This window comes from Portunus trituberculatus, chromosome 15 (genome assembly GCF_017591435.1).
Source record: "Portunus trituberculatus isolate SZX2019 chromosome 15, ASM1759143v1, whole genome shotgun sequence".
Lineage (NCBI taxonomy): Eukaryota > Metazoa > Arthropoda > Malacostraca > Decapoda > Portunidae > Portunus > Portunus trituberculatus.
This window is the reverse complement of record NC_059269.1, coordinates 10,447,712-10,472,628: the sequence shown is the minus strand read 5'-3', so window position 1 is coordinate 10,472,628 and position 24,917 is coordinate 10,447,712. Positions and strand designations below refer to the sequence as shown.

Below are 24,917 nucleotides of genomic sequence, written 5' to 3'. Positions count from 1 at the left end.
TGTAAATTGAGCTCTGTGGTGTTAAGAAGGAAGGAGCAAAGTACGAGTATACCCTCCATATGTTCTTGGGTGTTCCGCGGGGAGTGAAGCGTTGCGTCACACTTGTTGAGTGGGTCACGTGAGCGCCTGATGCAGGATGGTGGTGGTGATGGCAGCAGCGGCGGCGGTAGTGGTGGTGGTGATGACTTAGGAACACCAGCAGACAAATGAATAATAAAGAGAACAAGCAGATGGGTGATAGGTAAGCAGACGCGGCAGACGGAGCAGCAATAACACACGATAAACAAGAGCATATGGAGAGGAAGGATTCGGAAGCATCAGCAATGGCGTCACTAAAAAGAACAACGATTTACAGTTAATAAGAACAAACTGACTTTCAAAATAGAAAAAAATTCGTTACGCAAAACTTACGTTCTTATCTTTACGAGACAATAAGGTGAACGAGCCATTTTTTTTTTTACCTTAACTTTTTTTTCTTTGTTTTTTTAAAGCACCAAAACATGTGTGACTTGTGGAGCCTGGAAAGTGATCAAGCAGGATATGAACCAGACAAGCTTCAGAATTTACAGCATCATCTTCTAAGTGTGTGTGTGTGTGTGTGTGTGTGTGTGTGTGTGTGTGTGTGTGTGTGTGTGTGTGTGTGTGTGTGTGTGTGTGTGTGTGTGTGTGTGTGTGTGTGTGTGAGTCAGAAAAAGGTGTGAAGAGAGAGAGGAAGGCGGATGCGGGCCAGTGGGCATTGTAGGCAGCGTATTGGTGGCTGTGTGTGTTGCAGAGGCATGAAATGAGATTGAGGAAGGTCCTTACTTACGCTGAAAATTATGGGGAGAAAACTGAATTAGATGTGTGTGGGTGAGCGAGGGCGTGCGTGGGTGTTGGTGTGGAAGGGACTGGGTGTGGGTAGGTAGGTGGGTGAGTGCCTGCTGTAATGAGCGCGAAGTGTGTGACTGTGTTCATAGCAGTGTTGTTGATATAGTGGAGTAAAAAGTGATGAAGTAGTCTGTTGTGATGTAAGGCAACGGTGTACGTAGCTTGGTGATGCCGCTTGTGGTGTGGTGTTATAGTGGCGTGACTTGCAACACCACAGCTCTTTCTTCACCGGGCGGTTGTGGTTGTCACACCTGGCGACGCACCGACCTTTGCCTTTACATTGTTGTGGGGCAGAGAGTCACCTGACTGGCCGGACACTCTCGCCTGGCCCTTGGTGATGCGCTCTTTTCTATAGTCTGTTTACTCTAAAGTATCTTCTGGGTATGGGTTTGAATGGTGTCCCAATGAATGCGTGGTTGTCAGATCTTGAGGAAAACCGTGGGTTATCCCTTTTAATAAGAGCGTTGATCAGCAGAAAACAAGAATCATTCACATCAAATCAATTACGTTATCAATAAGCTACAATATGTTTTAAATCCAGTGGCCATTTTACAGTAGACAGACTTATAGTACTAACATGTTCATAAGGTGCATTTCTAACTTATTGAGATTTAGCTTTATTTTCGACCTCCACACATCTGAGAATGTACGAAATATAGTGAAGCGATTTATCAGACTGTTACAAAAAGAAATCCATCATTCGGAGTAGGTAGAATTGAAAAACACGGGCAATAGAACACAGGAGCTCATTAGGCCTAACTCAGCAACGGGACAAGGCTATCCCCGTCACAGCCACCGCAACCACCTCTTGGTCAGATCAGGGTCATCTTCCCCACAGATCTCAGGTGGATTTGCCTACTTCCCACCACAGAGAGAGAGAGAGAGAGAGAGAGAGAGAGAGAGAGAGAGACCAATAAACAAATACATAGATTCGCCTTTTTTTCAGTTTTCTATATATATATCTTTTTTTCAGAAACCACTTCCGCTTCGCTCTTTTTCGTGTGTGTATCTCTTGAGCCTCATTTACATGCACATAATACACTTGACAAAAATGTGTGTGTGTGTGTGTGTGTGTGTGTGTGTGTGTGTGTGTGTGTGTGTGTGTGTGTGTGTGTGTGTGTGTGTGTGTGTGTGTGTGTGTGTGTGTAAAGTAAAGTAAAGTAAAGTAAAATTATTGCCATTTCCTGACATGTACATACATATATATTGGTTAAACAGATGTGTTCATTGGCATGGTCTATCGAGCCAAGGCTCCTGATAGACGGAGTTACTAAACTATGTGGTGACTCTGTTGGAAGACTTCACTTGGCAATATATTTATAGAAATACAAGAATAAGTCATATTTCACCCAATCACGTTCACACTATACATACATACGAACACATTACTTATATAAATACTTGTGCGTACATACACATATATGTATATATATATATATACTTCCTGAATAATTTATATCCAGCTTTAAAGTAAATTTATCATACAATACAAATAAATGATGGACTGCAAGCTGCTAGTTATAAACATCTAAGGAAATGTTCTTTGGTTTTTCTTTTAAACTGAAAGTAACTGATACTAGTAATATCTTTTATATTAGGAGGCAAGGAATTCCATAGCTGTGGACCAAAGTAAAATATGCTGTGCTGGAATAACTGTGTGCGGAATTGCGGGCACTCCAAATTCAAGTTCCCACCTCTTGTTGCATACGGTGAATCTACACATTTAAATAGGTTATTATTTGGATATGTTTTAATGAATTTGAAGATGGAGAAAAGGACAAAACACTTATGAATATCGAAGAAATTCAATAGTTTATGATTAGAAAAAACTGTGGATGTTGAGTCGAATTTACCCATAAAAAATATACATCGCAAATTTTTTTTTGAATTATCTTTAATCTATTTATGAAAGACGGCCAAGTGCAGGCCCAAACTGAGACACAGTAAATAAAATGTGTGTGTGTGTGTGTGTGTGTGTGTGTGTGTGTGTGTGTGTGTGTGTGTGTGTGTGTGTGTGTGTGTGTGTGTGTGTGTGTGTGTGGACTTTCACAATTTTATCTATAGTAGACTTTCAATAGGAAGCAGCAACACGAACATAAGAATAAAGAGAAAGGAAGGAATGGAAGGAAAAGGAGACTAGTTGAGAGCTGGGCAGGGAGTAACGGGTCAACATGGCAGACAAAGGAAGGATGAACGTGTAGTCTGGTGTTGTAAATGTTCCCCTTGGGGCCTCACATAAATAGGCTAGGTCGAGGCGCGGCGTTAGGCAGTGTGAAGGGGGTTGGCAATATTGTGACATGTAACTACTACAGAGGTGCGGTGAAGACTGGTGGAACTCTGTCCGCTCAGATGTCAACGACCTTAGCTTACGTAAGAGAAAACTGCGATCCTGTAAACATCGTAGAATAAAATACAAACAACGCACACACACACACACACACACACACACACACACACACACACACACACACACACACACACACGCCGGTAAGCGGCGAGGCAAATGGGCAAGCCTCTTAATGTGTGGCCCTTATTCACCTAACAGTAAATAGGTACGGGATGTAACTCGAGGGATTGTGGCCTCGCTTTCCCGGTGTGTTGTGTGTTGATGTGGTCTCAGTCCTACCCGAAGATCGGTCTATGAGCTCTGAGCTCGCTCCGTAATAGGGAAGACTGGCTGGGTGACCAGCAGACGACCAAGGTGAATTACACACACACACGTCTGCTACTACTCGTATAAAGGTGTGGTGAATGGGAGGAATGCAAGGTGTCAGATATTATCACTATATTGAGAGCCAATTCTCTTCTGTCCCTCCAAGAGGAGATACGAGTCTATTGGCAGCCAGGCTAAGGAAACATAAATCTTGATATAAAAGTTACGATACAAAACAGGCATCCAATAATCTGCACGCTACAACAAACTCTAAATGCTACATAAGACAGGGAAGATAAAGGGAAGGGGCAGCCGGCGCCTCGCTACAGCCTGAGCTCACTAATTGAGGATGTTCACACTGGTGCATGTGGCTTTTCTTCCTGTCGTACATTTTCTTCATTTACAGGAGGCAGACCAACATTAGCCATGCGATAATCTCCTTCACGATGCTAATCATCATGAGAGTCAGGAACTATAAGTCGCCACTCGAATTTGAATATGATTGTACTCCCACCAAGTTATCATTAGTGCCTGTTTAAATTTCAGATCAAGGTGCATGTGTGTGTGTGTGTGTGTGTGTGTGTGTGTGTGTGTGTGTGTGTGTGTGTGTGTGTGTGTGTGTGTGTGTGTGTGTGTGTGTGTGTGTGTGTGTGTGTGTTCATTCATTAGGACGGACCCCCACGCGTGGTAGCGTCTGGAGCGATGTCTCTGGGAGGCTGCTGGACCCCCACGAAGGTTTATGACGAGCAATTTCCTCCCTTCCGGGCAGATGTGCTTAAGGTGTGTCGTCGTGCGTTACCTCTGTGTTCTGAAGCAGTGAGCGTGCGAGGCAACGCACTGCACACTCCACACGCACCTCGCCTGTCTTTCCCCACATCGCCATCTCCATGAGATTTCAACCGCTTAAAATAACAGATATAAAGAAAATTCTTCAGTAGTTTCCTAAGTATCCCAAATTAGCAATGCCTTGTCTCACATCAAAACAAGGTAATCCCTGAGTGGTGGCGAGTCCACAAGTTGCACGGTGTCTCGGATGACGCCCAACAATGGCCCCGTAATAAAAAGTTAAAGGAGGAATGAGTTGCTCGCTGGAAAATTGCTGCGGCTGAGCAACAAATATTCTTTTTTCTTTTACTTTAAAGTTTGAACTCTTGCCGTTTACCTTCACACAGTTCTCAGACTCGAAGTTAAGTATTCCATCCTTGACGTGAAGACAACTATGAAAATTTAAAAGTTGGGTCTATATTTAGCAACATAGCATGGCATCCTCCTCCTCATTTAGCAACATAGCATGGCATCTTCCTTCTCAATAAACCGGCTCTGGTCTCGCGCACTGAGTAGCATCTGGACCGATCATTAAGATGCAGCAACGCACGAAACGAGGACACCAAACGAGGACACCACGCAGGAGGTTCCTTCCTGGTGGGCGTGTGGCTACTTGACCACAAAAACAGCAGACGCCACATTATCTGACTTGCGTATAGGTGAAGCTTATGAACGCTACTTCCATGCTCAGTTTTCGAAATGGAGATTATATGATGAGATATATTCCCGCATTAACACCTTGAGTACCATGACAGTACCATACGTAGAAGTAAAGTTGAGAAGCGACAATTGATAGATGACGCAAAGATGGGAAGTGGTGGTAGGAATGCAGAGGAGCGAATAGGTAAGTCAAATAGAGTTCGGCATTATGGTATCAGCTCATGAATTCCTCCTTTCCAATCTGGGACTCATTTTTATCTTGAGCTTTGGGTGTGATTATACGATTTTATTGACATTAGGAAAGGTTTATGGAGGTGAGAAGATTACTGGCCGGAGTCTTCACTATTTTAATACCCACATAAGTTTCTGAAGCTGTATAAAATCACCAAACAGTAAGCAGAATGAATATGGAAGCGCGTCATGGTACTGAAGAGAAAGACGTGAACTGTAAGAGATGTAAGGTGTAAGACAGGTGAAGGACGTGGCAGAGAAATGATCACGTTAGTTAAGTTAGTAGGTTGACAGGATGCAAGGTGAAGGTGTAGTCTGTTAAGAGGAGTGGTCGTATCTTCATGCATGTATTATAATATTATATGAACAGGAGAGGATAATGCAAGAACAGACAATGAGTGTTGCTCCAACCACACACAAAAAAGAACCGGTTAGCCACTGCAAAGGACTCATTATATGATGTTATGAGAGCTGTAAGTGTTGTTTATTGTGAATTATACTTTATTGAACATTAACTCCTTGATTACCATGACGCGTTTACATATTAATTTTGCTTACTATCTAGTGATTTTATACAGCTTCAGAATCTTATGTGGATTAAAATAGTGAAGACTGTGGCTATTGATCTGGCCTCAATAGACCCTTTCTAATGTAAATAAAATGGTCTAATCGTACACAAATCTCAAGGTAAAAACGTGTCCCGATACTGAAGGGGTTAAACAAGGAAAAGGCAAGACCACGAGGAACGAATCACTTTACCAGTCAACAATCGATCACACGTGAGCATGACAAGGACCTGCAAAATGGCATGGTGGGCGTATCATTGAAAGAGAAAAAGTAACGGGTTCAGACTTCTTATACTTGAAAATTATATTGTAAAAGAAATAATGTATTCGTGCTAGTTTCTTGCAGCTTTCTTTATGATTTTATGCTCTAATGAATCCCATGTCTTGCTTATTATGATTCAAAGATCGCATTACTTTTGTTGAGTCTTAATTACTGTGGAGATAAGAGACGAAACATGTGCATATCATAATGAGTAGACATCTGAAAATACAAAGATGCTTATATACGTATTGCATATACACATACATACATACAAGGTGGAACTGTTGAGGAGCACAAATTTACAACTATTTCCTACAATACTGACGAGTGACTTGCTTAATTTCTCTCCATAAAAGGCAGAACTGATGAGGAGTAAGACTATCATTGCTCCCCACAGCCTTCCTTACACAGCCACTTCCATGTCTTGCTCTTTTCCTTTACATCTTCACACTGTCGCTTTACTTAACATTTCCCCATTCACAGAAACTGAAATTACATTGTTTAAGCCTCAGTAAATAATATTCTTTATGTTAGTAAGATCTGCTTATTTGATATTTATACTTCAGGAAAAACGTGCTTATGAACGCTACTTCCATGCTCAGTTTTCGAAATGGAGATTATATGATGAGGTATATTCCCGCGCTAACACCTTGAGTACCATGACGTGTTTCCATATTCATTCTGCTTAGTATGTGACGATTGCAATTTGTATACAGCTTCAGAAACTTATGTAGGGGATTAGAATAGTTAAAACTGGCCATTAATCTCCTGACCTCCATAGACCCTTTCTAATGTAAATAAAATCGTCTAATCGTACATAAATCTCAAGGTAAAAATGTGAACCAGTATTGAAGGGTTTAATAGTATATCATCATTTTCTTTCATCCGAGGGAGAAAAAAAGTGTATTTCGCTACCTTTATTATACTGCCGTGGGATTCAAACAAGTTCAACAGCCCACGCACGTTAATGTAATGCTGTTGAACTGGCATGGTTAGCAAAGGTTAACCTCAGCGCCCCAGCATTGCCCGACCGCTCGCATACACTCCCGATAATAGTTTTTGTGAAAGGTGTGTCCGGTTCTCAGGAATACCCCCTAACACGCCCAACCACACCCACACCGCCACTCTGTTTCTTGCCGCATTAATCTCGTATACCCGATGTTCTTGTGGTACCCAGCAGGCACTCCTCCGCTCCACACACCGCACCCTGACCGGCCTTTTCCTCCCTCGGGGCTTACTTCAGCTCGCATCACAGCTTTCCTTCCCTAGCCCTCTCGCAGCCCCGACCAACACACATACATACACATACCTACACACATACCTACACACATACACCACGTCCTTTCCAGCCTCCTATCCCAGCTTTTTCTAACTCGAACCTAACACGAAGCAGGAAAATAAATCTACATAGCTATTTTTTACACCTGACATTATACCTAGTCCCACCTCTTGCTCCCTCTCCTTCTCTCGCCCTCTCCTCAACCTGTTAGAGTGCACCATGCTGGCCCACATGCATTAGTTTATCCTCATTCCATTTAAGCTAATCAACACAAGGCTTCCCGCTACAATGCACACAGGTCTGTACTCTACTCTCAGCCTTACTCCACGTTCTTTCTCTCATCCTCACTCACATGCATGTTTATCATCCTTATAACTAACCATGGTCACTTATTTCACCCACACAAGACCGCTACAATGCACACTCAAGGCTATATAGAACAGTAAAACTTTCAGTATTCTAAGCCTTACTCCATGGACGTTACTTCTTTCACCCTCATCCATATGCATCTGTTTATTATACTTATCACTAACCATGATCACTTATTTCACCCACACAAAACCGTTACAATGCACATTCAAGGCTATAGAAAGCAGTAAAACATCCAGGCTTCTAATGCTATTTGTAACAGGATGTAGGCAGCCTTCCCTATAGCCTCGCCTCCCGTATATACACGCCAATGACCTCAGCCAGACGTGAAACTCGAGAATCGTGTCTCGTAGGTCTGTAAAGGTGGGATGGGGGATGTCTGCTCACTGCTTCGCCCCTTCCCCTCCTTCCCCTTAACATTCCTCTTCCCGCCCACTCACCCACCCGTTTTCGAAAGTAGGCTCTCTCTCTCCGTCTTTCGACCACACCCTGATACCTTTTCTTCATGCCCCCCTCTCCTCTCCCGCCTCCTATCCCTGATGCTGGAATGAAGGTCTTGTTTCCGTTTTTCACATCACACCCACATCCAGAGAGAGAGAGAGAGAGAGAGAGAGAGAGAGAGTGTGGCAGGTCCTTATCTGATCGTTCCACTGTAGGGATGATTTGTAGTGGTGGTAGGAACACTTCATTAACTTCTCAGGTGAGTTTTAGTTCCTTCCATTTCCTTCCTAACGTGTATTAGGCATCACACGTCACAGCCTAACCCCTTCAGTACTGGGACGCATTTTTAGCTGTTTTGTGTACAATTAGACCATTTTATTGACATTAGGTAGAGTCTATGGAGGTCAGAAAATTAATGGCCACAGTCTTCACTATTTCAATTCTCACATAAGTTTCAGAAGCTGTTTATCAAATAGTAACCAAAATGAATATGGAAACGTGTCATGGTACTGACGGGGTTAAGCCTCCTTTTCTCTGTCCCTCATTTCACTATACAATCTTGCATCATTCGCTTTGTCTCAGTAATCTTCGTTCTTATGGTCGATCATTCTTTCCCCTTTATACTCCCTAACTCCATCCTTGTGACTCATAACTTAACTGCAAAATACCCAACGCCATGGACTTTATTCCTAACTCCTTTACCTTCTTTATCCTAACCCCTACAATCTCACAACGCCTCTCTCTTACATCATACCTTTCAGTTCAGCTTACCGTCCGCCTCTTAACTCTTGCCTAACCAACTATTACCTCAGTAGTTCGAGCCGCAACTTTAATCATGCTATTAATGTATAAACAATTTACTCGTCAAACCAATGTTCTCTACAAATTAATCCCTTGCAGTTCCATTCCCCAGTCTACCTATGCTTTCTTCCTCTCTCCTTCCCTTCTTTTCCAAATAATGTACTTAGTCAAAGCAATGTTCTCTACAAATTAATCCCCGCAGTTCCTATATTCCCTAGCTTACCTCTGCCCACTTCCTCTATCCTTCCCTCCTCTTCCAAACATTGTACTACTCCAACCAATGTTCTCTATTAATCCCCGCAGTGCCTGTATTTCCTAGCCTACCTCTGCTCACTTCCTCTATCCGTCCCTCCTCTTTCTATTCCAAGCATTGAGTTCGCCATTTGACCTTCCACTGAATAACAAATGAGTTTGAAGGGTACATTCGCTCTTGGTTCACACACACACACACACACACACACACACACACACACACACACATCAGATAGAGAGGTCAAGGAGGACTATAATGCAAAGAAATCTCACAGGAATCCTCAGAAAAAAAAGACAACAATGAAATACAAGATACTGCATGACGGTGAGACGAGAAATGTTAGATTAGATTTTCCAGCGTAGTGAAGCGAACAAAATATATGATGTTATGCCGTTGTGAAAGTTGACATTACGAAACCAGTCAGCCCCAAGCCTCGCCAGCCAGCCTCTCGTGACCGCGTGGACGTGTAGCTCGGGTGAGTTAGAGGAAAATACCAGAGTGGGCTACCTACGTCATTACAGGCTGACACTGCTGCCATTACCGAACCGCGCTCAGGAAATCATGCGACTAAAAATCATGAAAGGATATTTTTCTTCATATTGCTTTCACGATGCAAGCCTACAAAATTACTAGTTTCTCCCTCTATCCCCCCACCCTCTCTCTCTCTCTCTCTCTCTCTCTCTCTCTCTCTCTCTCTCTCTCTCTGCGGACGTTGGGCGTTGACTCCTCTCAAGACGGTGCGAGATGACCAGAAGTGAAATGCAAGGTTAATGAGGGCATTGGAATGAGTAACACAGAGAGAGAGAGAGAGAGAGAGAGAGAGAGAGAGAGAGAGAGAGAGAGAGAGAGAGAGAGAGAGAGAGAGAGAGAGAGAGAGAGAGAGAGAGAGAGAGAGAGAGAGAGAGAGAGAGAGAGAGCGTGTGTTGCATGTGTGTGTGTACTAGATCATCTTTACACAACTGCAATGATATTAGAAAAGTCGCATTTCTTTCCTGGACCATCGGATATTCCACCTGCCGTATTATTTTTTCTTGAAGTTAATTTCTAAGTCCTCCCAAGATTCCATGGTTCAATCCTGTAACGATGTCCGTCACGCTATACGCCCTAAGTCACCCTCTAGGCCACTAATCTTACGTCAATTTTATCTGTGTCCTGACTCGCACTCAGCTATAATACAGGTTGTGTCTGGCCACGGGCTGACACCTAAAGACAAGACGACAGACAGGACAGCCTCGCTCCCTCCTCTCATTGCCATTGCTTAATTCGTCAGCCACGAAATTTATTATAAGGACATTTATGGATTTAATCGCACTTTTTGTCGTTATATTGTTCACACTTCAATAAAATGTGCAGCAACAGTGACAAACAATGCACAACACACATTATCATTGGCACGCGGCAGGCTTAAGGAAGGAGGAAAAACTCTCTATAATAAATGGGTTCTTGATAGCTTGCCTGACCATCGCCGCAGGAACGAGACAAAAGAGTAGTGAATTTTCCTGGTAAGAGTGACTTACCATATAATTTTTTGTTTTTTATCTACCCAAGGCGGCGCTTATCTACAATCTACATGACAATTTACACCCACCTTCGTGCTGCCCTACTTAAGTGACTCTGATCTTACGCGAATTGTGATGCAGTACACACACACACGAGCACACACAAGCACGCACACACACACAGACACACACACACACACACACACACACACACACACACACACACACACACACACACACACACACACACACACAGACACACACACACACACACACACAGGTCCTTGACATTTCGATTTTATTTATTTTTCTTTATTAAATATCATCTTTCAAGATTCACTTAGATTGAAGATAACACTCAACAAGATCTGCATCTATTTCCACCTGGCTCACAATAAAAAGTTCTAAATTGTTTAACGACCAAAGAAGTAACCGAGACAGTCCCACGCGGCCAGATAAGTATTAAGAGTTTGGACATGATAGTGTGGACAAAGCTATCACGAAAAGTGTTTACATCTCTAAGCTTCATACATGCACAAACAAAGTCCATCGCATGAGTGACGACTTGCTTAAAATACAACAACAAAAGACCAACAACTCAGTTATTTCAAGAGCCATAAGAACAATATCACTCAGGTGCGGTCACAGACAAGAATGTTTTCAGCCAGCGGGCCACCACCTGTCTAGCGTCTGTAGAGCCGGTAACCACTAACATGAGCCGGTGATAACTAGGACACACTGAGTCTTGAATCTCTACACCAGTGAGCTGCATGAGCTGTTTATAGAGTGTGCACGTCAACTGAGAGTCAACGCAAAGAATATTCACTACTTACTGGCATCTTGAACAGTCTCCCACAGGCGGTGATTCAAGAGGCTGACGTATCCTGAAAGAAAAAAGAATAAACTAAATAAAACTACAGTTAGATGGTGAACCTATAGTGCTGAAAATTTACCGTACAATTGTGTAAAGATTCCTTATAATATGACTTTCTTTCGTGTGTGTTTTGCTGCAGAGAATGGTACAACCGTTTTCCTCTGCAGTGAAGTGGAAAAATGCGACCATGACCAGCATTCCATTACTCACGTCCATTGATGCCACAGGAATTATGACATGCATACATACATACATTCCTTACCCTAACACATACAGCATTAAGGTGGAGAAAAAAAAAAGAGTGTCAGAGCGACCAACAAATTAAATTAAGTACAAAGCTTTTTCCTAAAAAGCAGAAAAACCCAAAGATTGTTTCGCTTCAGCTACAAAGGAGTAAAAAATGGATTGTCACACGTTTCCGCTAGGCCAGAATGATTTTTTTTCCCTTTGTATCTGACCAACAATGTTCTAGATGGACAAAGAAATTGCTCTCTCTCTCTCTCTCTCTCTCTCTCTCTCTCTCTCTCTGTCACAACACATCATGAGCAAATAGACTCATGCATATATTTTTTTCATGCAAGGGTGAAAGCCGACTAAGGGCAACAAAAATAATAAGATAAGGCCCACTTGATTGCCAGTTCCCTTAAAGTTCAAATACAGTTAGCCAAAGGTCTGAGACAAATGTCTTGAAACATACAATTCATCCCAACACTGACCTAAAGGCAGTATATGAGCTGGTGCGAATCCTGCTGAGTCAAGACCCCGCTGTGTGCTTTTCTTTCCCCCCTTTCAGATGCTTTCAGACAGTGGGCAAACCTAAGTGATGTACGGAAGCATCCATGACAGAATGAGAGAGAGAGAGAGAGAGAGAGAGAGAGAGAGAGAGAGAGAGAGAGAGAGAGAGAGAGAGAGAGAGAGAGAGAGAGAGAGAGAGAGAGAGAGAGAGAGAGAGAGAGAGAGAGAGAGAGAGAGAGAGAGAGAGAGAGAGAGAGAGAGAGAGTATTCTTATGCCTTCTTAATAACATAATAACACAATAATAAACAATCTTCTGAAATTTCCTGGGTGTGTGGTCAGTATTCTTAAACGCTTTGCTCTCTCACCATCACTACTTTCCAAAGGCTTTAGTTGAAAAAGTTCATGTTTTTAAGGGTATTTTTACAATTCCGGTGATGGACTGGTAAGATTTCTAGATTATTATAAGGAAAACTGTCTTGAAAACCGAGCTAATCTTCTCTGTGGTCTTGGAAAACTGTCGCTGTGATAGAGCAAGGCATTTCTGAATACTAGTGTGTAATACAAAAACTTAAAATCCGCTGGTCATTTTTCCTTCCACATTCGGGATCTTCTTTATATATGTCCATCAACAAAGGCAATTTCACTGTTCACTGACACTAACCTTAACGTTAAGTAGGGCACACGAGGGCAAGGCTACTACTACATCTGACAGAAAACAAATTCAGAGACGGGAGAAAGCTTGGTGTGCCGCGTCACGTACTGGGAAGGGTGGTCCACCGCCCTTACCATGTCTGTACAGAGATGCTAGTGTGTGTTTAACCTCTCTCACGCCGAACAAACTGAGTCGTCCCAGACTATTCATTGTTCCAGAGTTCAGATCTAGGAGTACAGCGCTGCCATTACATATATTTTAATTTCTTCAGTACCAAGACATGTTTTCATATTCATTGTGGTTGCTATTTTGGTGATTTTTATACAGCTTCAGAAATATATATTGGGATTTGCATAATAAAGTCTCTTTAGGCCTCCATAGACCGTTTCTAATGCAAATAAAATCGTCTAATCATACTTAAAAAACAAATCACGGTAAAAATGCATCTCAGTACTGAAGGGATTAAGTTTAATTCTAGTTCCCTAGCTAGTTCCCTAGTCACCGCAGGAAACGTAAGAACTAACTTGTGAGAATGTACGTAAAGATGACTCATATCTTTCATTATTGCACTATCGCATTATTGCGAATCACTTAGCAGAGAAAACAAGTGTGATGGGATTCCAGATAGTTTTCAGAATATTGTAATTATTCTAACAGATATGGCAAAGTGTAAACAAAATCTGCTCTATTAAAAAAGTTTCATTTAGGCATTACAATTGTTATTACAGCGTGAACAGTTAAAGCTTTTTCTTGCAACTACCGCGGCATTAGCGTCCGGTGTCAAGCTGTTGTTAACCTCTAAGCGTGAAGAGAATAGAAGCACCAACGAGAAAAACTAAACTCTCACAAGAAACTTTTTTCCCGCTAACGAGAAAAAAAAAAGCATTATAAAGCCATTTTTAAACGAATATTCGTGGTCTGTAGACAGACGGTGAAATTACGCCTCAATCTGGCGGGGAAGAAAGAGGGTCAGAGCGTCCGTGAAGCCTGAATCCGGCCGAGGATGACAAGATGCGGGAAGCAGCCGGCAGGACACTGACAGCCGCTGCTTCAACAGACCCAGAAGTCAGCGAGGAGAAAGGACTGTTGTTTCCTTCCATAACAGTCACTCGAGTCCTGTCATTTGAAGGGCTGCCGCTTGATGATGATGGATGGGAGGCAGCGAGGGAGGCCAGGCGGCGGTACAGCCATGGTGGCCCAGACAGAGCAGAGAGCGTCCTGGCGTAATGATGGGACGGGTTTTATGGTTAATTCTTAAGTGCTATTTTTATTTTGCACCTGCCGCACCTGCCGTCATGGGAGATGGCGGGCTATATGGAAGAGATACCAACTAGATGATGTAGTGTTAATACTCATTCACATACGATCTCTCTCTCTCTCTCTCTCTCTCTCTCTCTCTCTCTCTCTCTCTCTCTGGTCGTCCAATACAGGTGCAAATAAAAACGATCCCATTCACCAAAGGCTCTCTACGGTAATTATGATTAACAGGAAGTCACAATAAAAAGTCATCACGCGTTCATCGAGAAGGAAACGAGGAAAAAAGACGCGGGGAAGGACCTTAGCAGTGACGAAGGAACCTCACGTAGCGGCCTCACGTTTCGCTGGCACTTCCTGAGAGAGAGAAGCAATGAGACAACAGAACAAGTTCCTGTAACCATGAAACTCAAGGAACCCAAGATAATATTAGCAAAACACTATCTTGCTGTGGTTCAAGCAGGCAGGCACGCAACACGTAACCACCCACCATCCTGCCTATCCCATCCTATCCCTCACTCCCCCTGCAGGTTCCTTCTCCGGCTCTTCCCGCCCCCACCCTCCATCACCAGCCTCACTCGCACTCCCTTCAGGCGTAACTCCATCAGCTGCGCCAGGAACTAATTGGTTTAACCTATATCAGAAGTCGCAATGAGAAGCAGACGCGGAGGGAAGAAACTCGTAAAATGCTCTTATTACCATTTGCATGAGAGACCACTGCCTTGTGTTCACCTCGGCCATCCTCCTTCATCAAGTCACAGTTAATGCTTGTTAGTGGTACCACAATTTATTTAACTCCCTTCCCATGATCTGTGCAGAGAAGCGTCACACAGCTCAGAGACGGTGTTTCACTGGTTCCTCCTGCCCGTAGCCCGGCTAGTAGAGACACACCGAGATGCCGACCCTGTATGGCGAGATCCGGATGGTGGAAGATGGGGTGGGGAGAGGGTGAGGGATGGAGGCAGGAGGGAAAGAGAAGAGGGTGTTGCCGGCTGCACTCGTTTCACTTATTTTTTTTTTATCTATTCGTAATGTAAACTCGTACAGAGCCAAAATATTGTGTTGTTACATAGCCATGGAGAGAGAGAGAGAGAGAGAGAGAGAGAGAGAGAGAGAGAGAGAGAGAGAGAGAGAGAGAGAGAGAGAGAGAGAGAGAGAGAGAGAGATAAACTAAGACAGACAAGTAGACAAACAGAAAGTGACAGACTGACAAACTGGTAGAGCTAGAGCCATGAAAGAAACAAAGCCAAGAACAGAGGCACAGAAAGACGATCCACACTAGAATCACAAAGCAGGAAAAAAAATAACCAAAATAAACAAAACCATAAAATAAATCCATCAATCAGATAAATGCTACCTACACAACTACACCAAGGTAAAAGGAGAAACTCGGTGAACAGAGGTAGAAAAAAACATCGAACGTTTACTCTGTGTGCTCTCGCTGAATGAACAGAACGAAATGGATGGGAAGTATGGGTGAGAGAGCCCGTTACAGAGTGGGTGTGGCCTGGTAGTACGAGGTGCATGACCATTAATCCTCTGACGACTCCAGGACAAGGGCGAGCTGTTGTCTAGTAGAGAGGGATGAAGGGCTGTGATTTGCTGCTCAAGGTCAAAGGAAAAGGTTAACCTGTTCTGTGTGCTGATAAGAAATAGCGAAAGATTCCACGCTGTATTTGAGGAAAATAAATCGCTTGTCTTAATTGAAACTGATGGTATATTTATGGCGAGAGTTATGACAGATATAGCGCCAGAGTGAAGAGGAACACATTAAGAGATCATTATAGATCAGGAGGAGAAATGATTATCGGCTCAAATACCGGCCATTTTGCCACCTTTCTTCCTCCTCGCTTCCAACACCAGAAGTTTGTGGATTTCTCAATACATTTCCAATAATCTGAACCGCTTCAATACTTGGACACATTTTCACTTTCAGATTCGTGTATGATTAGAACACTTTATTGATATTAGGAAGGGCCTATGGAGGACAGGAGATTAATGGCCACAGTCTTTACTATTCTAATCTCCCACATAAGTTTCTGAAGGTGTGTAAAATCACCAAATAGTAAGCAGAATGAATATGGAAACGCGTCATGGTAGTCTAAGGATTGAAGTAATGCGATAGCGCTAATAAAGAAAACAGTACAGAGCTTCCTTGTTACGTAAGAACATAAGAACATAAGAACATAAGAAAAGAGGGAATCTGCAAGAGGCCACCAGGCCTACACGAGGCATTCCCTGTATGTTTAAGCTACCTAATTCCATCTATCATTCCCATCCATGAACTTATCTAATCTTCTTTTAAAGCTCCCTATTGATGCAGCCCCGACTACATAACCACAGAGTCCTTTCCACTCAGCATCCACTCTGTTTGAAAACCAGTTTCTTCCCATTTCTTTCCTAAACCTGAATTTTTCAAATTACGAAAATAAAGAGAATACTATCTCAAATCCTTCTTCTGCCTACGAACGCCCATGAACTTCAGATCCAATACTCCCTGCCTCGGCCTTGCTCGGAGCCGTACTTTCTCGTTTTAAGTCTCGGCACGTGAATTAGGCCTCAGAGGGCATCGTTCTGTTTACGAGCGCTGCCAAAACAGATTTGAATAGAGACAGACATACCGTTGCTTTTTCTGTGTTCTGTGTGTATAAGCCGAGCCATGAGGAAGGAAGAGAACACACAACTATTCTTTTCTTTTTTCGACAATACTGTTTATTCATATTGAGGAAAAGAGAGCAAATAACAACGTGACTTCTCTTGTACTGGTATTTACTTTATTTTTCTTGCCTTGCCACTGCCCAGACATTCACATAGTATTATAGATATTAGTATAGATATTCAGTTTCACCCTTAACCCCTTCAATACTGAGACGCATTTTTACCTTGATTTTTGGGTATGGTTTGATTTGCATTAGGAAGGGTCTATGGAGGTCAGAAGATTAATGGCCAGAGTCTTCACTATTCTAATCCCAACATATGTTTCGAAAGCTGTATTAAATCGCCAAAATAGTAACTTGAATGAATATGAAAACGCGTGCTGGTACAAAAGAGATTAATATTCAAAAGTATAGCATATCAACACTTATTTATTTACCATCATAATTATCACTGTCATTAACCACTCTGAATCATCTGCACCACTATTTCTTCCTATTGTGATTATGACAAAGATACGTTGTTATTTCTATGTATCAAACTAGAAATACAAGGCCGCCGTGGTACAGCGGAACCATGCGTGCTTTGAGGTCCGAGGGGTCTCCAATTCACGGGTTCGAATCCTGTCCACGGTCCGAGTGTAGGCTTCCTCACTGGGGCAACGGTTTCCTAGCGGGTGGGCTTTGAGATGGGAGGTACCCCAAAAAGTAACCCCTTTAGCCCATAAATTCCCGTGAAAAGTCCACTTTGTATAAATAAAAAAAAAAAACTGCCAATGTTATAGACAGTGAATAGTGAAATCTTTATGAAATTCAGTATACAACACAAATCATGTAGCTCTAGGACGCAACTGTATACAAGTAACTCTGCTGTACGCGTGCTGTATACGACAGCCTACCTCATGTGTGTATATATATATATATATATATATATATATATATATATATATATATATATATATATATATATAAACTTTCTGAGGAAGTTATCATTTATTGTTATGTTCATGTCACTTGCGAATTACAGTAAATACCAACTCTCTCTCTCTCTCTCTCTCTCTCTCTCTCTCTCTCTCTCTCTCTCTCTCTCTGACTCTACGGACGGGAAAATTATGACCATTCTTTCAGCTATTACTTAGCTGCTTTATTTAGTTCTGCTCGTCACAGTGGTGATCAAGAACACTTCATTCAACATTCATTACACAACACTGCGCAGAGCTTCCCCTCTTGGTTGGCTAAACACAGTGGTGGCTTTGCTCTCAACACACGGTCTCTGGTCTGCCGTTGTTAGGTTGTTGTTTAGTCCTGTCCTTCACAATGGCACTTACTCAGGCCACATCAACCCGGTATTTCTTATCACGAACTATTGCTATTGTATTATGTGCTTATTGAATAATCTAACTGTCCCTTAAGACGCATACAAACACATGCAGGGTCCTCCAAAATAAGATTAACTCCCTTTAGTACTAGGACATATTTTACTTTGAGATTTGTGTACGATTAGACCATTTTATTGACATCAGCAAGTTTCTATGGAAGTTAGAAGATTAATAGCCACAGTCTTTACTATTTTTGATCCCCCACATAAGTTTCTGAAACTGTATAGAATCACCAAATAGTAACCACAATGAATATGGAAACGCGTCATGTTACTGAAGGAATTAAACAAGGAAAAGATTATAGTATTCTTCTACATATCGCTTCCATTCCTCAAGATCTAGAATGTGCTTGTAAACACGTACCACTGATGAATCGAGAAAAGTTGTGTAGGCATTCACGGGGGTGGTATATGCTTAACTTCTTCAGTACCAGGACAGGTTTTTGTATTCATTCTGGTTACTATTTGGTGATTAACTACAGCTTCAGAAACTTATGTGGGATTAAAATAGTGAAGACTTTGCCCATTAATCTTCTGACCTCCATACACCCTTCCTAATGTAGATAAAATCGCCTAATCGCTCCCAAAGCTCAGGGTAAAAAAATGCGTCCCAGTAATAAAGGGGTTAAGCTCTTTATTACTTCCACTGCTGACATCTTGATGAGCGTTAGAAGAAAGTAGTGTTCTTACAGCTTTTCCGCGTCGCCATGATGAACGGTGATGGAAATGTGGCATGCCTTACAATGAGAGAGAGAGAGAGAGAGAGAGAGAGAGAGAGAGAGAGAGAGAGAGAGAGAGAGAGAGAGAGAGAGAGAGAGAGAGAGAGAGAGAGAGAGAGAGAGAGAGAGAGAGAGAGAGAGAGAGAGAGAGAGAGAGAGAATAACGTACACACACACTGGAGCCAAAAACAACAAGACAGTTACTGATATTATCCTCTGTAATGTTCTTGTTATTGTTCACCTGATACCAAATAAGACAGTGGCATCCTCACTACTGGAATATCTGTTCGTACTTAGCGAGATGGACACGGAATACAAACCAACGATGGCCAAAATAAAAAAAAAAATATATATCATGGGATGGAATGACATATTGATAACATAATCGATCCCTTTTAATTTTTTTACAGGTGATTTAATGTAACGAGTGATTCTAGGCGAGAAAACAAGTCATCTTCAGTGCAGCTTTCATATTTTATCTCACTGTTTTCTCTTTCCCAGCGTGCTGCATCGTAAACCGTTTTTATGGATGTTATAAAAAGTGCAAGGCTTTCAGAGCGTCATTTAAAAACCTGAGTGGTGGCGCGTATAGGGCCAGACATTATATGGAGTGTAGGGGGAGGGAGTGGATGGACCAGGGAAGAGGTTAAGGAGAGGTAACATGGATGACTAGATATTATTGTGGGACGATGAAGGAAAAAACCCAGGAGGCCACAGTGATGCAAAGCCTCTCAATGGGCTGAGGGACACGGAGAGATGGAGTGGCGAGACAAGGAGAAAATTATGAAAAGGAGTCACACAGAGGCAAGGAGAGAAGGAAGATAGACCAAGCGTGGCATGAAATGAATAGGTTAGTCAGTGGGATGTGATGAAAAGATGTATAGGGAAAGGAAATGAAGACACAAGTGAAAGAAAATGCCGTGAAAGTGGTTAACACATTAGGTCGTACTCTCAAACATTTGTGTGCTTCACCTCCACATTTCAAAAGGTTTCATTTAAATTTACACGAGTTTTAGAGGTATTTTTACGGTTCTAGAGGCAGACTGACATGATTTCTACATTATTAACTGGAGAATCATCGTTGAAAACCCGGCTATTCATCTCTGTGGCCTTGGAAAATATTCATGGAGAGAGAGCAAAGCGTTTCTGAACGAAGACCATTGATGTATGCTGGCAAAAATTTAAAGAGAGAAAAAGTACGCAGAACATCCCGCCAGAGAAGCTGAAACTGGTCTTCAAGTGCCTCATCACCAGCCATCCTTTCTTTTATGTAGACTCCAGCTGGGCGACAGAAGGCCTTGGTAATGTTTGGCCCATTGTGTTCCGAGGCTTCCCTACTGAGGTTTCGAATGTCTCGCTAACAGTGGATTACCCTTGTGTGCACATGTGTGTGTGTGTGTGTGTGTGTGTGTGTGTGTGTGTGTGTGTGTGTGTGTGTGTGAGGCCGGTAATATGAAATGCTTTGCTCTCTCCCCATCACTACTTTCCAAAGGCTTTAGCTGAAGAAACTCTTGTTTTCAGGAAAATTTTTATAGTTCTGGTGATAGATTGGCAAGTTTATCATCAAGAGAAACTATTTTGAAAACCTGGCTAGTCGTCTTTGTGACCTTGGAAAACTCGTGGTGAGAGAACAAGGCGTTTCTGAATACGGACATTAGTCTCTCTCTCTCTCTCTCTCTCTCTCTCTCTCTCTCTCTCTCTCTCTCTCTCTCTCAGTTACCTTCTCACATCCCAGCACCGCTTCCCTCGTGCCCTCCCTTGCCTCACTCACCTTAGAATACATACAACCCTCCTCCCTTACAGATAACACTCAACTCACAGATCACGCCGCCAGCCCCACCACAGCATTCAAACCACATACACCACCAAGGGACTAGGATGACTCCCACCTCGACATAAGCAGTCTAGTGTTTGCTGCGTTGGAAGGGGCGGGGATGCGTGTGTGTGTGCGTGTGTGGGTCTGATAACAAAGTATCATATTTAATACAGCTACACCGACATTAAACCGGCGAATGAACATATTATATGCAAGGCAGACGATACCATACTCTCCATATACGAGTCGCACGTCTGAAGAGTATTTGAGTTGCGTGTTGACGAGGCATACGTGCATCAGTCCTTGACCGAAGGTTGTTACGTGTGTTCCTCTTTTGTGAGGGGATTTTGAAGATACTTGTTTAATTATCAGTTATTTAACGTGATTTACTTATGTTTCCTTTGAGTATTAAAGATATACAGCTCAGTTTAGGAACCCTGGATTCAGTAAGTGTGTATGTATGTGTTGTTCTCGGAGTCTGCAGATGTCCTGGAGTCACTAACCCAAATCGTTTCGCAGGTCCATCCCCGACGTGGCTGAGGCGGAGCTCACCGATTACCAGAGGGCTGCCCGCTACGGCGACGAGGGAGAGAGAGACTGTCAGTACGAGTTTCCGTGTCTAGTCCAGCCCCTCGACCTACTACTGTACATGTACGAGTACTGGTTCGGGGACGATTATGTGTAATTCTCAAGCAGGACTACAGGACATCGAGGGAGGACGGATGGAGCACCGCATCTCACGAGACTCACAGTGCCCATCTTGTGACCAGCAGTGACTATATCCTTGCACTGTCACCTTTATTCTCTCGTTGAACAGTGTGAATATTACTTACGTCGACCCACTTTCATGAAGCCACATAACGGCTTGGTTAGCATTTCTTTCGTTTTGTAAACGGTGTCGGCGTCTTTAGCTCAGTGGAAGAGCGACGGCGTTAAGTGACGGTGCTGAGACACGGACCATGAACTGCTGCGGCTCCTGACAGACACCAGAAAATAGAGTGAACATTGACATTTCCCAGAGACAACTGACAAACCAAAAATAGGCATAAGCTGATATGAACTGATATGAACCTTTGGCTACAACCTAATAACCTTTCTGAAAACAACTTCGGCAGATGAGCTTAGCACTTGTGACACATCTGAGTCGAGTCCCTTAATCTGAAAAAAGGAGGCAGGCGAGGCGTCGACAACATCAAGACCGTGACACTCGCCAACCAGTGTGTGACCCGCGCCCCATCAAAACAACGATCTCCAACTAACTCCAGCTGATGGTCGCTGTTATCATTTTCCATTACTTTTTATTCATTACAAAATTTCCGCAGAAAAGGAAGACAAAGATGAATGAAGTAATGTATATCTCTGGTACACATCCACAACATACGGTAAAATCAAGGGAACAGCATTGTATTTAATGGTTTGTTATTGCATTCTGAAATTTGTAACATCCAAGTCAATGAGAGGCTCCCCTGCCCCCCAAAACTATTGTATTATGTATATGTTCTACCTCTTACGAGAGGGTATCAGCTTACCTCACCAGCTTACCTCACTCATCTTTATCGTCTTGCTAATCCACGCTTTTCCTGGCACCAATGTTGTCTGTACATATGCCGCTTTGTCATGCGTTTAGGTATGCAAGTTATTTGAACTCCTGTCCCTTCTCATTCCTTGTTATGTTGATGTGTGTGTGTGTGTGTGTGTGTGTGTGTGTGTGTGTGTGTGTGTGTGTGTGTGTGTGTGTGTGTGTGTGTGTGTGTGTAACTTATAGTTTGCATGTAAAGTTAATTAGTATCTTTATTGAAATTATTTGCACTAATATTAGAGAACAATTTCTTGGGGAGGAGATCGGGAACACGAGCCCTGCAGGAGACTGACTAGAGTGACCCTGCATGGCCCACTGCGTCCCGGAAGTTGGTGCTAACTCATACATCTTAACTCTGAATGAATGCTGACGAAAGAAAAGACTAATAGACTTTCTTCAGACAGGACAGAGAATCTCAGCCAATATTTAAGTGTCTGTCACTACCATGATTTCAATGAGAGGTCGCACAGCAGAATTATAGGAGCGGTTTAAAGTTACCTCTTGGAAGCATTAGATAGTTGAATTTCCTTCATGATAGACATTTACAGTTTGTTTCACGTTGCTAAACTAAAAAGATACGAGAACATTCCCATTTTTTTTTTCTTCTCTCGGTAAATTTGAGTATGAAAGAAATCATTAATTTGAGCCAATCAACATAAAACATTCTAATACGTACACGTAAAGCATGCCCTCCTCAGCTAACACAATTTTCTCGGAGAAATGTCAGGCGGCTTATTGCGCTTGTGAGGTTCCAGAAATAGGGCGACTCCTATAATGAGGCAGCGAACGAGTACCAAACGATATCTTGCCATTTTCGTAGAAATTAATGTAGATATTTTGTAGCGAACCTAAATGTGTGTGTGTGTGTGTGTGTGTGTGTGTGTGTGTGTGTGTGTGTGTGTGTGTGTGTGTGTGTGTGTGTGTGTGTGTGTGTGTGTGTGTGTGTGTGTGTTTCGGTGTTTTGAGCGTCTTCAGCAAAAAAAAGCATCTTATAAAATTTCAGTCTACTTAATGTGTCTAAAGTCATGGGCATTATTTTTCCATCGTATGACGTAATCCTCCTCGAACTCTAAGCCTTCCAGCAGAACCTTCCCCGCAGCGTCCTGTGTACGCCCTCACGCTCCCTAGACGTGATCACCCTCACATCGATCCTTGCTTCAAATTGTGTTTCAAATTTCAGGCATTAATAACTATTAACCTATTAAGAATCTGGAAACATTATAATTTGATTCATGTCAATAATATGGCAAATTCCAGCGCCCAAGACTTGTTAAATAGACATTTCATTTTTTTTCCGCATTCGTCATTTTCATCGCCCAATATATCGTAGCAGTTTATGGCCAGTTTCAGTGATTGAATTCCCATGTATTACTTATATTTGTCACATATCTGTATTGTTACTGTTTAGAAATAGTTTTTTTTACGCATTGCAGTCATATCTTAATCCAATCAATTAATTCAGCTTCATTGTTTTCTCCTACTCATTGTTGAGCCTTTCTGGAATGCTATCGGGGTGGCTGACCACATTCATACATGTCAGGCATTGAGTGCACACACATGTACGTGCACAGCACCTTTTGAGTGTCTGTTATCCTCCCTGATAACGCTCCTGCTTGTTGTCTGCATTTCACCCTCTCCTCCCTTCCTGATGGTGATCTATGATCCCCATTCCCCATCCTTCGTCAGTCTGGACAGAACAGATCTTCTCACCGCATTTATACACTAAACTTTGTCGTGTCCTGACAACTAATGCACTGTTTTCGTGGGATGACTTTCGAACAACTATGTATTAATTCATTTCGGGTATTTTTTTCATAAGTCTTTTAACTTATTTATTTATGTGTGTGTGTGTGTGTGTGTGTGTGTGTGTGTGTGTGTGTGTGTGTGTGTGTGTGTGTGTGTGTGTGTGTGTGTGTGTGCAGAAAGAGGACAGTGGCAATCGCTTTCTGAGTTTCCTTTGTGATCTGTGTATCGAATTATGAGCATTACCACTGGGCATAATCTTTTAAACTGTAGGATACTCGAGGCTACAAACAATGTAAAAGTGTTGCCGCGCAGCAACCACACGCGCTGCAAAGAACCAGCCGCGAGCGATAGGGCCTTCCCGGCAATATCCACAGTACATATGTACACTGTACACTTCTCCGTTCCGGTGAGCAGAGCGCCACGCGTCGCAGAAGCCTTTCGGAAGTCTCACACCGTGGGATTCGACGGCTGCCCATGGAGTGACCTTCGCCCGCGGCATTCTCATAACAATAAAATTGTTTCCGGCGGCAAAGCAGTTTCTAATTTTTCCTTGTATCTCAGAGCTGAAATGTTATATCTGTCATAATAAACGCACACACGTGTGTGTGTGTGTGTGTGTGTGTGTGTGTGTGTGTGTGTGTGTGTGTGTGTGTGTGTGTGTGTGTGTGTGTGTGTGTGTGTGTGTGTGTGTGTGTGTGTGTGTGTGTGTGTGTGTGTGTGTGTGTGTGTGTGTGTGTGTGTGATCTTAAAGTTTCTTTCTGATTATCCTGTGTACCAAACTGTGATAGTGTGCCAAGGGAGTA

General features: G+C 42.7%; 1 protein-coding gene across 5 annotated transcripts in view; it reads left to right on the top strand.

Annotated features, from left to right (window-relative positions):
* Positions 1–24,646, top strand: part of LOC123504136 — a 56,930-nt gene extending 32,284 nt beyond the window's left edge. For all 5 annotated transcript variants that reach the window (XM_045254458.1, XM_045254460.1, XM_045254462.1 and 2 more), the window contains one exon: positions 21,309–24,646. In XM_045254458.1, the coding sequence (XP_045110393.1) occupies positions 21,309–21,474 (166 nt within the window). In that variant the 3' untranslated portion in view covers positions 21,475–24,646. The remainder of the gene's footprint in view (positions 1–21,308) is intronic.
* The last annotated feature ends 271 nt before the right edge of the window (positions 24,647–24,917 follow it).